Source organism: Pyrgilauda ruficollis, unplaced genomic scaffold (assembly GCF_017590135.1).
Source record: "Pyrgilauda ruficollis isolate IOZ18807 unplaced genomic scaffold, ASM1759013v1 scaffold10, whole genome shotgun sequence".
Taxonomy (NCBI): Eukaryota; Metazoa; Chordata; class Aves; order Passeriformes; family Passeridae; genus Pyrgilauda; species Pyrgilauda ruficollis.
Window position 1 is genome coordinate 5,360,710 of NW_024508101.1, and position 22,209 is coordinate 5,382,918.

The following is a 22,209-nucleotide window of genomic DNA, read 5'->3' on the forward strand; positions in this document are numbered from 1 at the left end:
GCCATTCCCAGTTGCAATTGAATATTAAACTCCATTTCCCTTTAAGGAAAGCTGCTAAAGGATCTGCTTGGAAATGGCAGGATTTTATTTTCCTGAAGTTTCTGTAGAACAGAAATTACTCTGCTGTTTAGAAGAGATAAGTAGAGAAATCAGCCGTGCTCTAAATAATTTTCATTTTGTACAAATTCTTTTAGCCAATACAACATTTTATTATTAATCTAATTGAATTAGGTAGTTTTTTTTGACTTGGTGAGAAAATGCCCAGCATTTATATTGGCTGAGATATATTGGAAAATCTAGAAGATTCTGATAATGTGTTGCAGTTGATTCAGGAATTGACAGTGAAACTTCAATCTCAATTATAAAAAAACAACCAAAAGATCCCAGAACCCAAATAATAATTGCCAACATTATGCTATTTTTTAGTGGTCTGTATTCTGGGTGACACAGGAGCAATTGTCCAATAGGAGCAACATAAAGGGGACACATTATTCTCATCACTTTTCCCAGTTTAGATCTTCCTGTCCATGGAAATGCTTCTAGACTAGTGCAAATCTGAAATAAGATCTACCAGGAACATCTGAGGTCTGTCCCCAAAATGAGTTATCTGTGATGCAGTAATACAAAGCATCCACTGCTATCAGAGTGATGGGAGAGGAGCTTAAAAGGTCAATTTGTCCTTCACATCACTATTCCCAAAAGTTTTTATGTCTCTTTATTTTTAATAAAATCAGAAGGTTCTGCATTGCCACAATTATTATTCCAGTGCTCGTACATACTTAAAGGAAAGTGCACATCTAAGCCCTTAAATAACCTAAATTTTGGTGTGTTTGCACCAGATTTTGAATTATTTGTTCATTGGATGTCCTTGAATAGCTACTAGTATTTAGAACTAGCTGTGTAACATTTTGAGCCATGTTCTGGGCTTGTGCTGATACATTTGAAGCCTTTTCACAAATCTCATCTACGTGAATTATGAACACTTTGATGTTTGCAATTACAGTCAATGGAGCTGGACTTGCAATGGCAACATGTGATATAATATCCCTGAATGGTGGAAAGCCAGCCAACTTCTTGGATCTGGGTGGAGGTGTGAAGGAAGCACAAGTCTATCAAGCATTCAAACTGCTGACTGCTGATCCAAAGGTAAAAATGTTGGGTTTGGACTGGGAACTTCCCTGTGCAGCAATAGGGCTGAGAAGGACCATGAACAGTGCACAGAAAAACCCAGATCATGGTGAGAACACTGAGGGTGAGTCCCTAAAGGGCTGGGAGGGGAAGAAAATTAATTCAATATGAACCACTATGGACAGACTTTTCAGTTCCTGATCCATACTCAGGTTTGCTGGTGAGTTGTGAGTGGGAACTTTGTCAAGGCAGTTCAACACAGAAGTGCAGGTGTGCTAATGCTGGGCATTGCGGTGCTGAACTCAAAGCATCTCACTCCTAAAATGGAATTTGTGAGACTTAGATGTTTAAAATATCATTCCTAATAGTGTAGTACCACAGTAGACTGAGGAGAAAAATGGGAAAATTAAGCAAATAGCTAATTCTAAGGGCTGATTTGTACTCTTTTAAACTCAAGGTTTCTAAAATATCTGACTCTGCACTGCAGAATAATCTGTATTTAATTAACATTCCCAGGCTGGAATCATAGCCTGAAACGTTCTGACACTTCCTTTTGCAGATGGAGCTGCAGTTGCTCTTTTCTTTTTTGAACAAGAGAAGACATTAGTCTGTGTGTACTGAGTAGAAGTTATTTCTAGAGATGTGTGTTGAGGTCACTGGTCCCCTCTGCAGACAGAACTGGAGAATCTGCTGAGAGAATATTGATCAGGCGTGGGCTCTGGAGCAGTGCCAGCTGCCCATCCTGCCAACATGGAGTTCTGCTTTTGTGTGCAGCCAGAGCTTCCTTGCTGCTGATATTTTTACTAATGGGAATCTGTTGGAGGGCTTTGATCATCTTTCCCATCTCCTGCACCTAAACATCACAGCTGAAGTCCCTATTTCAACATATTGCTTCTTTTTGTGGATCTGGCTTCGTCCCTTTTATCTCATGTTTGCTGTGATTCCAGTCATTTTCCTCATGTTCATTGTGATGTGATACTGGCTTCTAAATGCCACCTTCCTGTGACAATTACATTGCTCTAATTGTGTGCTCTGTGCAGCAGAAAGTGACAAAATTCTGTGGCTTTTCAAATAGAGGTGGATGTTGTTTGCAGCAACATTTCAAGGCAAAATTAGGAAGCAAATTTACAGTACAAAATAAGCACAGGTCAACTTCGTACTGTAAGCTCTTTGCAGTTGCAACTCTCCCTGCATATTTTATAAGTACCTGGTACCTTGATGTCTCAAGTGTTTGTTGTTTGAGTTGTTTGAGTTGCTCTGCAGTGTTTGCTTCGTGTGATGATCTGGGTTTGCCTGAGATGTAATTTAGTTCTGAAACTTGTGTTAGTGGTAGAGAAACAGGTGCAGTAAGGTCTCAGACACTCAACTGAGCTGGTGATTATCACTGTGCTAAGTAGTTTGCATTGTCTGCTGCAGCACAAACAGCAGGTATTAATTTTGGTGATGAAGCTTACTGAGTTTAAACAATTTTAAAACAAAAAGGCATTATAAAGTAGCTCTCAGCTATAGAACATCTGCGTGCCCAACATTTGACTTGTAGTTATATCCTTATATTACACATTCTGCTTATATGTTACTGCTTAACTATTTCCAACTGCATGCACCAGGGCTAGGGAAGCTCTGCTACTGAGAGAAAGCAAAAGGGAGCTTGGAAAGAACCTGGATTAGGCATTTATGCTGGGGCTGTGCCATTCCTGGCATTGACTGGCTGAAGATGCAGAAGGCAAAACATTTCATGGTTTGTTTCATTCTGTTCAGAAAGTACAGCAAATGCCTGTTATTTCCTCTCCTGACACACCATGTCCATTAGCTCACTAATATATAATCAGAAAATTGGATGAATCCTCTCTCTTCTTAACTAATGGTAGGGTTTCAGTCCCAAGAATCTTTGTGGCTAATGCAGCATTCACAGGTTGTATCTGGTCAGTCATTTCCCTGTGGCCTTTAACTTGATTCCCACCTGGTTTGAAAAGATAAAAATTTGTTCTTGGAAACTTCAGATTCAGTTAATTTTTGTAAATATCCAAATGTCTGGAGACTAAAGAAATAAACAAAAAAAATGTTTTCAGTAAAAGATAAAAATTTGTTCTTGGAAACTTCAGATTCAGTTAATTTTTGTAAATATCCAAATGTCTGGAGGCTAAAGAAATAAACAAAAGTTTTCAGGGCTGTAATGTGGAAAATTGCTGGTTTTTAGTTGTGCTGGCAGAGTTAAGGACATTGCAGGAGATTAAAACTTCCAGAAGGAAAGGTTTAACTGCACTCTGAAAAAGATCTCTTTCTCCCTCTTTAGTTGTCTTTAAAATGTCTATTTGTATTAAAGCAAAAAAAAACCCCAAACCCGAAAAACAACCCCAAACAAACCAAAAAAACCACACAACCCCTCCTCCCCCCTGGACAAAGAAAATAAACAAATCAAGGTAAGCCATGATTTGATTTAGTGAAACAGAGGATATTGTTTTTGGGAAAAGTGAAGATCTGAGCTGGTTTGCTGCTAGTTTAATCTGTCAGCTGTCAGTGTCTATAATTCTTGGGGAAAAAGAAAAAAGTGTGAGGGTTTTTGTTGCAAAAGGTGATCCACTGGCTTTTGGATGGAAATGCTGCCCCTGGAGCCAGTGACCCTTTTTACACTCTGCTGGTCTTGTTTGCTGTCTGCCATATCCAATACTTCCTAGGTTAGACAGGTCATTGCAATGCTTCTGAATTCCTTTCTATTCACTGTCCAAATTCCAATTGCTTTTTTTCTTTCTTTCTTCTTTCCTTTTCCTTCTTCCTGCCTGTCTTATTTCTATAAGTTTGTGCTGTACACCTGCTCTGGCAGGAAGTGTACAGTCTTCCCTGTTTTTAGATACTAGCAGGAAAGAGAAAGATGGCTCAATTCTGGCAGTTCAAGCTGCTGGGAGACGCTGCAGGAGCTTCATTTATCCCCCTTTGTTCCACAGTGCAGTAGGAGTGGTTGTTGCCTTTGGTGTTTCCGAGGTTCTGGGTGGTGCCTGGCTCTCCCTGGTGTGAATTCCTGCTTCAGGCATCTCCACAAAGTCCTCATCTGTGAGCACTCTCACATCCTTGTCAAGCTCCACAGGTGCTTGATTTTATTCATGCTGAAGACCTGGTTACCATATGATGACTCTTTGTAGGATTCAGCAACAGTTTTTGGAAAGACTAAAGCTGAAAAAATACCTGCTCCTTCCTGGATCTCCATGGGCTGCAGGGGAATCTTGGCCCTGGCACCCGGGGCAGTTCCTGCTCCTCTTCCTTCACTGACCCTGCTGTCTGCAGGGCTGTTCCTCTCCTATTCTCACTCCTCTTTCTAGCTGCTGTTTGCAGTTTTCTGTGCCCTTCTTAACTCTGTTATCCCAGAGGTGATGCCACTGTCCCTGGTGGGCTCAGGCTCCATTGCAGAGCTGATGGCATTGTCTCCATCAGACATGGGGAAGCTCCTGGCAGCTCCTCACAGAAGCCACCTTTTATCCCCTGACATCAGAACCTGGCCTCACAAACTCACACAAAAGCCACTTTAGCTGTAAGCAGGTTTGTTTTACCATCAGCACACTCCAGCCCTGATCTTAGCAGTGGACTCCTATTAGAAAGTTCCACTGAAACACAGGCAGTTAAAGGCCAACATGGTTTGTTGTTCTTTTTCTCCTTTTCCCACTAAAGTTCCTTTGAAAACCTTTTTTGAAGCTTGTCATTGATGATATGACTAAAGACTCACCAAAGCAATTGATGTTAACAACTGTTGGCTTGTTATTTAAGCAAAATACTATTGACAGAAAGGCAAATGTTTTTCAGGAAAAAATATTCCATATTTATATCTATTAGCTCATATCCAGGGAATAATTTATATCAAACCCACACAAGAACTTATTTTTGTCTTAGGCAATTATCTTGTCCAAATTCAGATTATTGCCTTAATTATGTGGAATAGACAATCATTCCTGTCACCTTGCTTTGCCTGTTCATGTTCAGATGTATCTCCGTGCCCACCACATAATTGGCACTGATGTGTTTCACTCTTGTGTGTCAAGCAGAGGTTTTGGGGCTTTTGTTTTCCAGGCATCTGAGAGAGTGACCAGAATTCTGAAAGAGGATATCATTAAACCATAACTTTGCAATTCACTTCTTTTCCAGCTGTGTTTGGTGTGAAAATAATGCAGTTTATACATCCTTATTATACACGACATTTTTATCACCAGCTTATCCTTTTGGCTTCAGGGATTTTTAGTATTGGCTTTCTTAACATTTGCAGTCTGTTATGTGGCAACAGAAGGGATAACATTATACTAAGAGGAAAAATTTGGGATGTTCTTTTCTTAGATTTCAGAAATAAAAATAAAGTTGCCATGTATAATGTATTTGGTCTTTACTTTGGGTAATTAATTTAAAATTGAGTGAGCTAGTTCAGTTCAGACCATTCAAAACATCCCAAATCATTCAGGCAGACTGGGGTGTAGTAACTATATTTGTGTGGTTCTGGACTGTTTGCTCTCACTCTGCAACTTTGAACAATGACCTGCTCAAGGGGGAATGTTTTAAAAATACAAGAATTCCAAATGCCACATCTCTGTGAAAGGGAACTTCCTCATGTTAGAGGAAGTTAGAGCACAGGCTGGCTGTGGACAGTTCACTGCATTTCACTGATTGTCAGCAGTGGATTTCTCAGTGTTACAATAATGCAAACCCATGAATCAGTAGGAACAGATAACCTCCCCTGTCACAGATGCAGCCTATGTCAGTGTGCCTATAATTGTGGAGAAAAAAGGAAAATGTAAATAAGATTCAGTTGCAGACATAAAATAGAGTGTTAGCAGTGAAGTTGTTTAAATTGTCAGATTTTGTGTCATTTCAGATAATGTAGAGGAACCCTGTTCTTCCAGCCTCATAAGGAATCTCTTTTCTTTCTCATTCACATACCACACACCCTTTACACACTTCATAGCCAGCTCTTCTTTACACAGCATGGAAATTCTTTACATCTTGTGTAAAGAAGAGGGTGAAGCATCATACTCTGCTTTGAGTACTCCAAGCTCTGTAGCTGAGGAGCTGCTCCAGTGCAGAATACCTGTGTGCTGCACTGCTCTGCACTGCTCTGCACTGTTCCCCAGGTGTTAACTTCCAGTGCAGTGACTGCACTCTGCATGGCCCTCACTGCTCCAGCTGGGGTGTCTCAAAATGGTAACTCTTGAAGTGAGTGATGAATTTTCATAGTTGAGGTTCTGACTGCAGTTTTTACCCCTTGATGTGAGCTTATGGGTTATAATACTCATCTGCCATCTACAAACATTGATCAAAAATTAAATAGTTTGTTAAAGAAGTGCTATGAAAATCATAGACGTTATCACTGTTCCTCACTGATTATTACAGAGCCCCCTCCTCCTGGCAGTTTAGTGCTCAGCACTGGTTTTGTAGAGTGCAATATTAAATTTTTAAAAAGAAAATCATAATAATAAATAAACCTGTTCTATTGTTTGCTAGAAATTTTGACATTTCTGTAGGGTGTTGTCTAATCAGTCATTGAAAAATTCCACATAGTTTTTGGAATCTGGATCTTGCTGCATCATCTTAGTATTATCTCCTGTTAGCGCAACAGAGGGGTCTTTTAGTCTTGAGGGGGAGTAAACAGGTAGGTAGAGACCAACCTGTTCTCTGATTTCAAATATCCAAATGATTCAAGGGTTGGAAGAGGAATCAGACACAGAAAGGTGGAGGAGCCTTCAGTTAACCTGAGCAATCTGCCTGGTGGTGCAGGTCAGTGACTGCCTCAGGCAGGAAATAAGGGTTAAGAGCAGCAAAGAAATGTAGCTGTACAAGGTTCAGAAAACCCTGTTCTGAAAATACTGCAGCCAAAAAAGGTAGTTGAGTCCTGCAGCGGTTTATTTTAGGAATTTATACACTATCCAGCACCACGAGGTTTTAAAGGCTAGCTAAACAAGCAATTATCCAGGAAATTTCAGGGAGAGTTGATCGTGCCTTGGAGCCAGTGAATGGTCTGGGGCTTCCTTTCTGTGTTTCAGGGAGGAAACATAAACATAAAGCTGTGTAAAGCTGTGATTGGTAACTTTGTAAGAGCAATAATGTCTTGACTCTGGAAGTTTAAGATTATTCTCATAAAATGACAGTTTGTGGAGGTAGAAAATACCTATTAGGGCACAGAAAAGCTGGCTTAAGTTCACAAAGGCATATTGTGGTTTTTGTCTCAGAAATTTTTGCAAGTATTTTGCCTTTAGACAATGGAGCAGGTCATGGTTCTTTTAAAGATACTGTAGGTTTTGAGTTTATAGGAGTAATTTAGGAATTTCCCCACATTTTTAATTAGCTCTGCATTGATGAGAAAATAGAGACTAATAGAACTATAGCAAGCATTCTTTTCCAATGTGCCTTTGCAGTTTTGCAGAATTAATATGAAATGACTATTCATCCTTTAAAACACTTAAAATATTGAAAAGTCATTCTTTCATTTCACTGAGGCACTTTTACAGACTGATAGCATATTGACAGGATTTATGAAAATGAGAGGACAATTATGCATTTAAAATGCATAATTGAATTGTCTTGATTTATAACCAAAAGTAAAATATTTTTCAAGAGCATGTGTAGTATTGAGTCCTAAGTAATTGATATGTAAATATACTTGAACATGAATCTGTCATTATTTATGGGCACTGACAAGTTGAATGCCTTTTGGCATTTTATAGTAGGCTATAATGAATCCTAAAAACTGGATATGAAAATAAAATTCCTAAGCAAGAGGAAAACTTGCAGTGATTTTTTAATTGCTTCCTTTGTGGCAGGAATGTTTTCATAGATGGTAAATGCTGGCAAATTAGTGGAAGAACCACAACACAAACTGAGCTGGTAGGTTTGGCTGGAACTTGAAATTTTGTGTGCTAATTATCCTCTCTGTAGTGTAGTATCCTTCCCTTCTAAAGCAGGGAGAGAAGAGCAGGCATTTCCAGTTCCTTGGAGCAGAAATGGCATCACCCTCCTGAGAGAGCTGCTCTGTGGGCAAGGCTTGCTGCATTTCCTGCTTGCTTGGAGGTGTGCTGGATTAGTGATCAAAGTGAGAGAGGATTTTGTTAATGGTTTTGGTTTTAGTGCTCGGGGTTGGAGAATGGGGACTTTTCTGAGGTCTCCACTGGTGAGCTGGGATCCACGGGCTGAGCCTGTGCTGGGAAGTGTTTGGGAAGGACATGGGAAGTGTTTGGGAAGGACATGGGACCTGCTTCTTGTAATGCCATAGCCTGGTGTCACCATCTCACTCCAAACCAGGGCCTCAGCTGGAAGGTGATGGATCCAGGCAGTAAATCTCCATCCTGAGCACCTTCCCAGCCCCTCTGACTGCCAAGGGCCCGATGGCATGTCCAGGGTGTGCAATGGAATCTGCATGGCTTGGGATTGCCCAGTAAAATACATCAGAAACATGTTTAATCCTTCGCTGGGATTTCCAAATTGATTAAATTTTGAAAATTTGTATGACTCATTTCACAATTAGCGAGGATAAAAAGAGAAGATATTTTGGGAAAGTCAATTTGGTAATTCATCTTGGTGAGATGAGTAATTTATTATGAATCTACTTTTAGATCTTCCATCTAGCACAGATACAGGAGAATGAAAGACAAATAATCTGATAATACAGGTAGGAAATAGTATATTAAAAGAAAAGTTGTGGGTGTCCTTACTTAAACTCTTTTGTAGAGAAAATCACAATTTAATTCTCATTATTTTTAAGTGGGTGTTATGGCAGTCTAGGAATGTGTTTGTTCTTTCAATCAACATGAAGAAATTTAATCACCTTGCCTCCATCTGTTCCTGACAAGCTGGCCCAGATGATGAAATGTGTATCTCAGGTAGGTGCTTTCTGCCATTTGTGCACACTCTTGTGATAGTGAAATAAATAACAACTGGTTTTACTTATCATTGCAGGAGCACCCTGGATGGATGGAGCACAGGTAGATAGGACTTATTTTCCTTATTGATAAGACTCAATTTGGGGAAAAAATGGTAAACCATGACAAAATTAGCAAGTATTTTCTCATCATTAAATTATCTTTTAATGACAGAAGGGCCTGACATTGCTAAGATTTTTAAAGTAAAGATACTTTTCTTTCTTTCTTTTTTTTTTAAGGGTATCATAGGGTGATGGAAAAGTTTTGGAAAAGACAAAAATTGTTTAAATACAGCTTAATTAAAGAGGACTAAAGCTATTTCTCTTGAATCTTTATTTTGCTTCAGGTAGGATTGAATTATTTCACAGCTTCATATTCATGCTCAAATTCAACAAGAATTCCAACCTGTTTCAAGTCTTAATATTTTATTATCTATTATTCTGAGTGGATTGATAAAGCTGAAATAAATGAGTCGATTCACTTTTAAAGCTTATCATGTGCTTAAGTGGTTGGCAAATCAAGTCCACATCTACCACAAATGAGTAGCTCTTAGTCTTTTTGCTCCAGGTTTAGTTTCGTCTTCTAATAAAAAACTACCCTCTCATAGGAAGATAAACTTAGTCCTGTTTCTCAAAAGATGTTGCATTTTTTGGACCTGTCACACTCAGCAGTCTCTCAAGTCAGGTGTTCTCTTTAGAGTGGTGTGAAAAGTAAACAGTTTATTTCTTTTGGTGTTCCTACCTCTGACAGCAATCTGCAGACAGCAGAAGTTCTTCCATTTCCATCTGCCAGTGGCCAAATTTTCTTGTTTGTAGTCTGGGGTGTGTGTAGGTGATGTCTTGTGAAGGCTGACCTGGAACCGAGGCTAGACAGAGTTAAAAAACAAAGTAGGGATTTATTTTCCAGCAGAAAAATACCAAACATTTTGAAGATTTTTTTTTTTTCCCCAAGCAATTAGAGGAGCTGATTAGGAATAAGTTAGCCTTACTTGTTTCAAATAGCCATATAATTTCTTCTTTCTGGCTGGGATGGAGCAGGTATTGCACTATTGCAGCTATTCCAAATGAATTTAAAAGACATTTGACTGCTTTTGCAAAACCCTTTGCGCCTTGAATCTTCTACTATGCCTGTCATATTCTTTTTCATTTGCATACATATTTTACTCATCAAATAAATAGAGGGAAAAGAGAACTTCCATTTGAATTTTTGCATGCAGCTTGCTGTGGTGAGGTTGAGTAAATCTGCAGATCTCCACCTGACTGCTGCTCTGACACAACTTGTGTGCACATTTCCACAGCCTGTTTTGTATGCAGTGCTGGCTGCTGCTGTACTTTAGAAACCATTTCTAATTATTTAAGGGTAAGCCTGAGTAACCAAAGAGCTGCAGAGCACCAGATGTTCATTCCCTGGGAACGTGGGGGAGAAGGAACCTCCCTTGCTGCAAAAAATCTGCTCAGGGCAGAGGAGCTGGAGCTGTTGTGGCTCCCACCATCCTCTGCCATCCTCCCCCAAATAACTCTGCAGTGCTTCAGTGCAGGAAACACAGCAATCCTGCTATCAGTGCCAGAAAATTGGATTTTTGGGTGGCTGACAGGTGAGCTGACCATGGGAGTCAGTATTCACTTCACCAGAAAAGGGAATGAAATCTGCACCTTCAGACAGGGCCCTGCTGAGAAGGTTGTTCAGCAAAAGTGTGCATAAAACTCTGTCCTGTGACAGTGATGTCAACCCTGTGATTAAAGCAGGAACCTCTGTATAAACTGTGGATGGCAGTTTTGAATGGTGGATTTGGAATTAATAGTGATAACATGGGAAAAGAGGAAAAACATCTCATTAAGAAAATAGATTACATATACATGCTTATGTGGTGCAAGTTTTAATCTAGACAAGATTAAAACTTGAAAACGCTGAGGATTTCTTTTTTTCTTAACTAAATCTTGATTAAGTCAACCTCCCAGAATACTGTTATGGGCCTGTAACAGGCAAAAAAAGAAGAATCAGTTATTGGGTAGGAATGAATGAATGTGCAGAGTCAATATTTTATAGGGGGTGTTGAAAGTTGAATGCCTGATGCTCAGCAAATCATTTGATTTAAAGGTTTGGGACTGCAATGCTCGACTTCTCATTGAAGAAATATAAAGGAGCAAATTACTATTTGCTGAAAAGTCACAGAAACCTTATCAGAATTGTTTAGTTCCTGCTGCTCCCTGGAGGTTTTCCTCTTCAACCATTGATTGAGTATGTGCTCTCTGAATTGTGAAGGATTTGCCTTTAATCAAACCTTCCATGGGGCTCTGCACAGTTGTTCTGGGATTTTTGTGTGTTTTACTTTGAGGGAATCTCAAATACATTTTTGTTTTCACTTAGTCGTACAGACTGTGGAAGTAATTGAACTGAAAAGATAAAAACAATTAGAGCAAGGGTGGTGTCTACATATCGGCAACATTCCTTCAACTCTCTTAATAATGCTGAACGTCTGTTGAACTTCCCTAAGAAAAACAGATGGGTTCAGCCTTGCCCCTGACCAGTGGAAGAGCTTCCACCTTACTGACCACTGCAGTGTGAGGCTTTTCATCAAAAATCTTCCTTCTGCCACTTGGTCAGCTCTGTCGTTCCCTTCTCTCAAGATCTATTGGGATTTTTTTTTTTCAAATCCAAGGAAATAAAAAAGAATTTTTTGTGTGAATATGTTTTCATATTTAATGTCCTCAAAAAAAGAAGATTAAATATAGAGGGAGATTTTCTGCAGCTCACTCTTATTAGGGATAAAATGTGCTGCCCTCTTCCACCCTTTGTTTGACACCTGATTTGGTATTTCATTTATTTTTCTGTCTTTCTGAGTTCAGTGTATTTTACCACACAGCACTTCAGAGCGCTCACCATAAAAAGCTGGCCACCAAACTTCCATTATTCATAATTTACCATTTCAGAGCAAAGGAGAAAATCTGGCACAAGTTTGATTTCAGCAGAAACTATTATTAGCATTTTGCTGGTATTGGTGTTGCAGTTCTGTACAGTGAGAGAGCTTCCCTTTGTGTGAAGTTGAGCAACATCAACACAAGATTGTCCCAGCAAGCCAAGAGCAACTCCACTATTGAATTCTCAGGTGCAGCATCCTGGCATATAAATCAAACCCTGTGTAATTCTAGAGCCAAATTCTTGGTCAAAATCTCAGCCCTGGTATTGAATTTAATTACACGGTGGATAAAGAGCATGAAGCACTTTTGTGTTATTTAGGGAAATGTGGTCATGACTACTAAATAGCTTTTACTATTCCCTGAACTTGGTACAGGGATAATTGTTTGTCACTCACCAAGTCCCTCATTTTGTCACATCTTACAGTCAGAAGTGCTGTAAGGTCCCAGAGTCACCACCCTCAGCAGAGGAAGATGATGTTTATCAGAAATCAGGGGAGCTTGGAATCAAGCTAAAAGTGCTTCAAAGGTGGGGCTCTTTTCCCTCTCTTAAGAGTAGAGAAAGAAAACTTCAGTGAAAATTACTGTGCTGTCTCAATTCCTTCTCTGTTTTTGATGTACTTTCATCAGCTGTTTGCTCCACAATAAAATGCCACAAATGAATTATTATAATATAAAAGAAAATACTGTTTTGGTCAGCTCTTCCTTCTCTGGAGGTACATTTTATATGCTAATACAATTTTTTGGTTACTTTGGGGAATTGTATTTGCAGAAAGTGGGAATTCGTTTTGGAAGTCAAATATTCCTCTCTGTTTTCACACTGGGGAGGAGGGGTTGGTTGGTTTTGTTGTTTTTTTTGTTTTTTTTTTTTAAAGCATTTGTCAGGCCAGAACAGCTCTGGGGCTTTAAGTAAAGTGCTGATTGCCCTGTCAATCAGGGTGCTGAGGAACTGGGAACTTCACAGATTGATGCTTGACAGAATAATTAGAAAACTGTCACTTGAAGTAACCACTCTGGTGTTCCCTAAAGAAATGTGCTGGTGCCAAATGTGTGCTGTCCAGATCTGGAGGTTAAATGTTCAGTAAGACAAAACATAGCATGTCACCAGAGAAAATTACTTCCAACATGCTGGGGAAGTGATGCTGCTCAAGTCCCTAAACAGGGACTACACAGTTTATTGAGCTTACCTGCTTTGATCTTGCTCATGTATTCAAGAGCTTTTTAGCCCTGAACGAGGGGGTTTAGCTTGGTAACCCACTGAGGCATTATCTAACATTTTAGATAGCAGAGGGTCTGGAAGGGTTGGAGGCAAAAGCACTTAAAGCTGTAGCAGTATTTTCCAGTTCTGGAAATGTTTTAAGAAAATTCTTTAAGTATTTTTGAGTACTTCTCACTTAAAATAAATGGAGGCAGGTTATATGAAATTTCTTTCTTACTCCCTAGCTTTTAAGGAAACTTGGATTTTTTTTCTGATTTGGGTTAGTTTGGAGACTGCTCTGAGGAGCACAGAACAGGGGCTGTGACATTTGTGTGCTTTGGTTCTCACTTGTGTTAGTGCTGCAGGGTCTGTGGGGGCTGGCATGTCAAGGCTTCCAGGAATCAGCTGTGGAATCTCAGATTGGAAAGATCCAAGAAATGTCTGTCCCAGGAAGACTTTCTGTGGTAGAAATCTGTTCTCCAGAATGAACAAAGTGAATTTATGTATTGCAACAACACTTGCATAGCCATTGAGTTGATGTTTGCCCAATTTTCAGCTTGAAGTTTATTTTGAAGTGTAAGGGGCTTTTTCAGTATAAGTATTTTACCTGAATTGCTTATGGATTCTCCAGGTAGTAAATACAAAGGATAATTCAAGATTTTAATTGAAAGCTGGCACTTTCCTGTTGAGATGGAGTTTTATAGGAAGATTTGCTTTATTTTGTCACTCTAATGCTTAAGATCACTTCCTACATGAAAGTGGTTTCCTGATTGCTGTTATCTGTAGGGCTGAATCTTGAATTGTGCAATTCCCCTGACAAGGAAAAGCTGCTTCAATAAGTTAGAACGAGCAAGCTGTGGATGCTCAGGTTGCATTTCTCAGCACTCACACTGGAGCTGCTGAGACTGTGTTTGCAATGGATCTGTCAATCAGAAGTGCAAGTGTCTTTTCCTTTGAACATTACAGATATTGAAGGTCAATGCTTCTATGGATTTAACTGAGAATAATTTTGAAATTCCTATTTTCAAAGTTGGAGACGAAATTTCAAAACTGCCATAGGGAGAGAAAAAGTTTTATTTCCACGAGCAGTCAAGGTCTGATTCTCTCCTCAGTGAGATATTTCTATTATTTATAAATCTCCTGGTACTGGAGTGTTAGTGCTGGTTTGCATTAATCTACTAAAATCATATTAGATCCTTAATACCTATTTAGTTCTTTTCTGTGCAGTGTGTATTGAACTGGGTTTTTTTTTTTTTTTTTTCCTGGTTAATGCACCTATGCAGTTATGCACATGCACAGAGCCTGAAGCAGGGTTCACTGTGTGCACACTGAAGCCAAGTGTCCAAGGCCAGGCTGGATGGGGCTTGGAGCCCCCTGGGATAGTGGAAGGTGTCTCTGCCCATGGTAGGAGGGGGAATGAGATGAGTTTTAGGGTTCCTTCCAGCCCATTCTGCGATTCATTCTAACACAACACAGTTCCTCTGGTCACAACAGCTCTGTAGCAGCATTTCTTGGAAAATCATTCTAGGAAGACAGGAGGAGCTGTCTCAGCTTTCAAAAAACACTGGAGTAGTTTCAATCCAGCTAGCATTCTAGATTCTAGCTTAGAAAAACCATCAGGAATAGGCGAGACAGGGATGATCTGTGTTTTGAGACTGAGGATCAAGGCAAAGAATTGTTGAAGGCAGGATTCCTCTCTTGCATAATGTGGGATGCTAAGACAGAATCCTTCCCTTGGGACTGTCCCTGAAAGGTCCAAATTCTGCTGGAGTTGGAAGTTTTTGAGTTACTGTTCTTCTTCAGCTGCTGGCTGCCTTCAGAGTGAAGGGAACAGGTTTCTCCATTGTTGGATGCAATGCAGTGAAGCACTGATTGTCCACTGTGCAGTCACAGATGAAACACACATTTCAGTACAGTTTAGGTTGGTTTTTTTACCCAACCACCTTGCAGATTTCAAAATGATGCAAAAACTAACTTTTCACTGACACAACTTTTCACCTGCTGCATCAGTGACAAAATTGTTTCCAGAGAAACTGATTTCCCCTAAAGACCAACATCAAAAAGCCAAAATCAAATAAATGGCAGGAAATAGAATGTGATGGTGCAGATGCTCTATCTTTATGATTATTGTCACTCATGGGGGGAAAATCCATGTAGGACATTCCTATCTCTGGCACCTGTTAGAGATGTTGTCATTTCAAGCTCACAGCAGTGAAACCTTTAGAGGCTCCCACACCATCTATTAATTTTTATTCCCTTTTTTCCCTATCACACATACCAGTTTTCCATGCATGCTTCATACGCATTTTTATCATAACAGTTTCAAGCAAACTTCCCTTATCTTGCTGCTATTCTCCAGTCCAGAGTTTTTAAAGCTCTAGTGTACCTTTCCTATCCTGGGCTACAATAAAAGTGTTCTCTCTTATTTTCCTTTGTAATATTTTTAAAGTATTTCTTAAATTTTGATTGCATTTTGTAAACATGTGAAAAGGGAAAACTTTTATTTCCTGTCTTTTGAAATCATTCTTGTGTAGATTTTGATAAATTGGACCGGGCATAAATGCCTTCATTTTGTTCCTCTGTCAAACTTCTGTGTCTGAATAAATCAAAGAAAACATCAAAAATAATGGAGGCAGGAGGTGAAAGGGTTATAGGGAAGTGGTAAAAAATTATACTCCCTGGGAGGAAGAACATGCTGAGCATTTTGAAGTGCATAAAAGGTGTAAACATAAAGGAGAGAGTATAATTATTTTATCTTAGTAGAACTGGAGCTAATCACTTTTAAAAACAAAGAGAACTGAAGATCCTCCAAAAAAAAAGAAAAAAAAAAAACCAAACCAAAAAAACCCAACTCCTATCAGCAGGAGCTATAGGGTGAGACTTTGATCCTGAAATTAGCTCGGTGTGTGCCCTTCCTGATGAGGCAAGGAGTCTGCTGAGTCGGTTCTTCCCTGACTCAATCTGCATTTCTGTTTGCAGAGTCCTGCCAAAAATCACTTCATATTTGAAATAAAGTACAAGCCATCTCTCTGGAAAACTTTAAAAGTAAGTAGGCTGAAAAAGGAAAGATATTTCATGGTCTGTCAAGTGAGTAACTGGAACTCCTTGCAGGTATTTTTGGGAGTTGAATTAGTGATCTGGCTGCATGCACAGAAGATGGCAGGTGGTAAATGCTGTTTCCATAGGCTGTGGTATAATTCCAGATGTGCATCTGGAAAGAGGATCTGGCCTCAAATGTGTTCTCTCAGTATGCCCAAACTTCTGCAGGAGATACTTGTACCCTTGCTTCCTCTTCTTCTGAGTTTTCATCCTTTCCCATGTGGGAATTTGTATTCCTAACATCTTTCCATTCCTCATTTGTGGATTGTCCTTCCATCCCCTGTGCCCTGGTTTGCAGTGGCCCTTCTGAGCACGGAGCCAAATCCACCTCTCTGGTTGGAAGTGGCAACCAAGTACATCTCTGTTCAACCCCTGGCTGGCAGAGGAAGCTGAGAGTCTGGAAAGATTAGTAAGGACATGGGAATGGTGTCATTTAGTGCCAATATCAGGGGTTCAATCCATTCACTTGGGTTGGGTCCCAAAACGCTCAGAATATTCTGGTTTGTCTGGTTTGTCAGGTTTGGGTAGTGGTTTTTTTATGCTGTTTTGTCTTAAAAGATTGTTAAAAACTCCCCAGGTTTTCTTGATGTATTCAATACGTGGGGGAAAAGTCAGTGTCAAAGCATAAGTGTCCAAGGCTGATCCCAAGACTGGGATCCCAAAGTAGCTTGGAGGAGATCAGAGCTTGTCATTCTCTGGGACAGAGCCATGACAGAGACTTGCCCACACTGTTTTCCTTGGATTTGTGTTGGATATTACCTTTTTTAGAGTTAATCTCTTTGTTTGTAGCTTTTATAGCAGAAAGGAAGTGATACATTTCTGTCTATGCCTGTTAATTTTCTATCTTTATTTCCCGGTCAACACACACCACATTTCTGCCTTATCTTAAAAGCAAGGCTTTGCTGGTGCTGGAGTAAATATTCTAATTGAATCCCTCCAGTTGGCACTCTAATAGCTTGTCAATTTGCTCACATTTGACAGCCAACCCTGCTGCCTTCACAACTAATGCTCGTTGAGTGCCAATATAAATGAGCATGATAATAGTCTGATATTATGTCTAGTCTTTTTCTAAATTTAGTGTCAACGTTTTTCTGACTCTGTTCTGTTGTGGTGTTTTCCTCAAAGAAAATGACTGAGGAATAATGAAATCTTGCTGTGTCTGTCATATGACACTGAATCCAACAAAGAATTTTTCATTTTCTTGCGAACATCAGAGTTGTGAGCACTTTGTAAAACACATCTTATTAGCTAGAGCATTACAATAAGGAAAGAATGTAACACTTGATGTCCATTTAAAAGAATAAGAGAAAGAGGAAGAAAAGAGTGAAGAAAGGCGACCCTTTAGATGATTGATGGGCTGCCTAGATCAAATGTGTCTACATTAGATACTTTTGTATAATTGATTCTGAATGGATATAGATTGTGTGATTGATGATATCACTATTTAAAGGAAGACTCGATTTTCTTTGCCATTTTTGATGACTTATTCTGTTGACATCCAGGAACAATAAAGCAAATAATTTGTCATGACATTTTAAAAGACTAATAAATTGTGTGGAAGAAAGGTGATGAGTTGTGATGCTTGTGAGGGTGCTGAGGCCCTGGTACAGGTTGCCCAGAGAAGCTGTGGCTGCCCCTGGATCCCTGGAAGTGCCCAAGGCCAGGCTGGACAGGGCTTGGAGCACCCTGGGATAGGGGAAGGTGTCCCTGCCCTTGGTTCACTAGGTGAGCTTTCAAGTCCCTCCAGCCCAAAGCATTCTGTGATTCAATGATTTTTACATGCTGTGCCACTTCAGTGTACAAAATTATGTACAGGAGAATGCTGAGTTTAACAGGCTCTTGGGAGAGTTTTGTTGTGATTGCTTATGTTGAAATATGGAGTAGAAACCTGGGCTGAAACTGAGGTCTCTCCATCCTCCTCCTACAGTAGAACTCTCCCTTTCCTTATGCAGTTTAACCGAAACAGGTAAAGAATGAAAGGGAGAAGTTCTCTGGAGGTGGCAATACTCTCCCAAATTACCCAACAGCCAGAGGCAAAGTGGGATTTTTGTGTTAGAAACCAGGTTGTGTGACCTGAGTGGTGCAATGCCAAATCCTCCACTGTGGTCTCTGCTGGGCTGAGCTGAGGGAGAACACTTGTTTATGGAGGTGTCAGAGACATGCTGGCTGAAGAAGGTTTGGTATCCATATTTTGAAAGGAAGGGAGATGTTATATATCAGTGCCCAAAGCAAATAGATGCAAATAAACACAAATAAATGCTCTTCTTTGCCGAAGTTGAGAGAATCCCTGTAAAACAAAGTCACTTTCATCTCATCTGTCTGCTTTGTTGAAATAGAGGTCTGTGAAGAGAAAAAGGTTACTTTTGGAGATTTAATGCCCTGAAAATTTACAGGCTTGATGCTTAAGCAGTAATAAGTGAAGCATTAAGGCATTTCTTGTGGATTAATGACTGGCTGGGAGGAGTTGATGGTTTGAAGAATAGCTGAGGACCATTAACCTCCACTGGTCATTAATCTTCAAAGGCTGCCTTGAATACTGAGGTCATTATTGTATGGAAAATAAATATTTGAGGAGTGGGAGAGAGGAAGGATTACACAGACTTCTAAAATATATGGTTTGAATGGTTTATAGCTCTCCTTCTATCATATGGCATTGTAGGTGGACAGCTGTTCGTCTACAGGATTGATAATAGTTTTGAATTTTTACTGCTGAGGTTGCTTTTGTTTTATTCACTAATTCAACTGTAAAATTCATAACATCAGGATAAATACAGTTGTAGAAATGTGACTGTAGGGTGTGTACAGCTGCGTGGTCAGAGAACTGGCCATGTAATGGAGCTTCTAACATTGTTTTCACATTTAAAGGAATTGTTGTGGCTTCCATTAAAACCCTTTCTGCAGCCCCTTCTCCTGTTCAGGCACATGGTAGGTACATGCCTGTGTCTTGTTTCCCTGCCAAAGGATGCACCTTTCCTTGATTTAAGTGCTCAGCAGTGTTATTCTCAGCAGTTCTTCACAGAATAACTTGATGTAACATTTCATTTGCTGCAAGTCACCTTTGCTGTGTGGATAAAAAGGGCTCAAAGTGGCCTGTGTGCCTCAAATACAAGTGAAAATCAAGCTGGCAGTCCTGCTGCTGTTCACAATTCCTTGCCTCCAGCTGCAGGACAGAGAACAGTGACACCTGGAAGAGTGGATGCACATTTGCAGTCTAACCTGGAAGTGATTCTTTCCATCAACCTCCCAAATGCACTGATTGATGTGCTCTTTGTCCCAGATTCTGCACATGAGGAGTGTTTGTGCTATTAAAGGGGAAATGTCAGATGAAAATCAGCTCATCTTTATCTTTGTTAGGGTTATAAAACTGAGCAAATTCAAGAGCAAAACGTTTGGGGCAGGGGGTTCTTCCTCTCTTTACTCATTCAGCTTTCAGCACAGCTTTCCATATATTCTTAATTTCTTTTCCCTGCTCTTATCTTGTGTCCTGCCATCAAAATGAGCTGTCAAGGGAGCAGCTGATGGATATTCTGATGATCAACTGCCCTGTTACTCTAGAGTTAAAACAAATTCATGTCAGTAATATGCAAAAATGTTGTACATGGAGGTTATACAACCCCAAATCTGTTATGTGCTCCTTGAGACAGATTGGAAGATTAGAAAAGACCTTTAAGATCATTTAGTCTGGCTTCCCACAAACATTTGACCAAAAATCCCTGCCTTGAGGTCAGAAGACTGTGATTGAATTAGCATATATCTTTTTTAGAAGAAAATTGTCAGTCTTCATCATTAGTTTAGGCAGATACCACATATATTCCTGAAGCTTTTCCATAGTTAACCTACTGTAGTGTGTTGTTGCCTTCTGAAGTATTAGCTGTCTCTTGTCAAAAGTTATTCTGTGGTGTTCCACTCAGTGGTGCAATAGAATGAGTTTCTTAAGTGAGTTTTTGATACCCGGAGTAGCTTCTCTGACTCCATTTTCTTGCCAAAAATCTGAGAATGTGAGACTTAAATTGAATTCTAAGAGGAGAAAAGACTGAGACAGCCGCTGCTTTGTAGCCCTCATATTTTGCACAGGAAGGAGTATCTGGAAAGCAGAAACTTCTTGTAGATAGCAACAGCAAAATAAAGGTAAAGACTTCCTTAACAGCTGTGCATAATATCAAATTTGGAAGTGTGACAAAGATGCTGAAAGTCCTTTTTCAGGTTCAGTTTGTAAAATCTGCCTTTTCCTACTAAAACATTTTAAATGGGGGACTTTACCTCAAGTGAAAGATGAATTAATCAATTTAAGCCTAAGGCAAGACAAGGTATATGTCAAGTTACAAGTTTTTGGTGAAAAGCTGTCTGCTGCTGGAGTTGATGTGTGCAAGTTGCATAGCAAGCTATGCAATGGAATTGAAAACTTAGGAATAAATGCGTGTCTGGTGTTGAAAAGTGAATGAAACAGACTTGCACTGACACTTAGTGCTCCCAGGAAAGACTTTTTCTTGTAGGAATGAAAAATTAATGAGAAACAGGCGACAACTGCAGCATCACATTATACTGAAAACTGCTACCTGTAGCTTTTTCATGATTGGGAAACCAAAATAGCTATCCAGAAATCAATACAATGTTTCTTTGAGGGTTTGTACGCATTTAAGTCTTTACCATTTGCAGCTGTGTGCAATGTTGAACAGTGTCCATGCATTTTTTTTGACTTTTTATTTGAATGGACCAACATGCTTTTAGAAGAGTGCTTACAAGTGCTTCCCATATATGGGAAGGCCTGAAAATAACCAGTGAGTGAAATAAAAACCCAAACATCCTGGTGGCATCCACATTCAGCAATATACAGTCTGAGCTATTTCATTACTCTGTGCTTTCAAACAGTTTGTCCTGCCTACCAATGGCTGTAGCTAAATGTAGATCCTGACTGAGGATTTAACAATAAGTAAGTCTTGTTTGTTTGGCTGTAAAATGTTTGAAATATTTCCATTTGGTTCCTGACATGAAGCAGTATTAACTGTGAGCTTTCACAGCTCTGCCATTACATGGGTTTTTGGAGTTCATTTCTCAAATAAAAAGTGTGGGGCACGAAGTGGGGTTGTAATTCCTGAGTGTTGGCTGGGGTGGAAGGCTTTGGGCAGACACAAGAAGACTTGCTGGGTTTTGATTTCAAAGCCTGAAGAGTGGGCAATTATTTCAAGCTTTGTAACTTGTGTGTGAATTTTATACCAGAGGGGGAGCAGCAAGCTCTCCGTGTAGAACCGCTTTGGCATTTTCTGCCATTTCCAGTGTTCTCCAGAAGTCATTTTCACAGCTGCAGCCATAAGAGAAAATCAGGGATATTGGATTTGCTCAAGTCCTGGCAATCAAAGCCTAGCAGGTAATAATAGAGGCTGGCTATGATGGTGATTAACTGAACCATAGTTGTTTTGCAGAGAGGGAGATTTTATGGAAACTTGAAGTCCAGGCCAGAAAATAACTGAGGTCATGACACTGAATGAGGTCTCTTTGTGAGTCAGTGTAAAAAACAATGGCCAGTTTTGGTGTAAGTATTTAGACCAGAATCCAAACATGCTGGTGACAGTCAACTGTCATTGACATTAACTGTCATTGTCCTTGGGCTTGCCTTGGCACTTTGCATTAAAGGGTGATGTTGGCTAAGCCTCCTTTGAAACACCAGTACTGTGAGTTTGCTGTACTTCAAGTGCCTGTCCTTGAAGGAAAAGAATACAGAATCAATAAACACAGGACATGAGCAAAAGTATTGCCAATTTGGATCAGAATTGTCCTCTCTACTAGTTATTATATCTATGATAACCTTTAACAGATGGCTAATTAAAAGAGAAGGGTTAAAGAAACCCCTGAAGAGGCAATTACGAACCAAAAATAAAACATCTTATTCAGATTTCCTGAATTTTTTTTTTAAATTTACTAAAATGTTGTGTTGACTTTTCAAGTATAAAATCCATATATTTGGAGTGGTTAAACATATTTGTAA

The 22,209-nt window shown here is 39.6% G+C and overlaps 1 protein-coding gene across 1 annotated transcript in view; it reads left to right on the forward strand.

Moving 5' to 3' along the window:
- SUCLG2 (succinate-CoA ligase GDP-forming subunit beta) overlaps nucleotides 1-22,209 on the forward strand; it is a 106,275-nt gene that overhangs the window by 60,855 nt on the left and 23,211 nt on the right. The window contains exon 9 of the mRNA XM_041464432.1: nucleotides 1,004-1,146. Coding sequence (XP_041320366.1) covers nucleotides 1,004-1,146 — 143 coding nt within the window. The remainder of the gene's footprint in view (nucleotides 1-1,003; nucleotides 1,147-22,209) is intronic.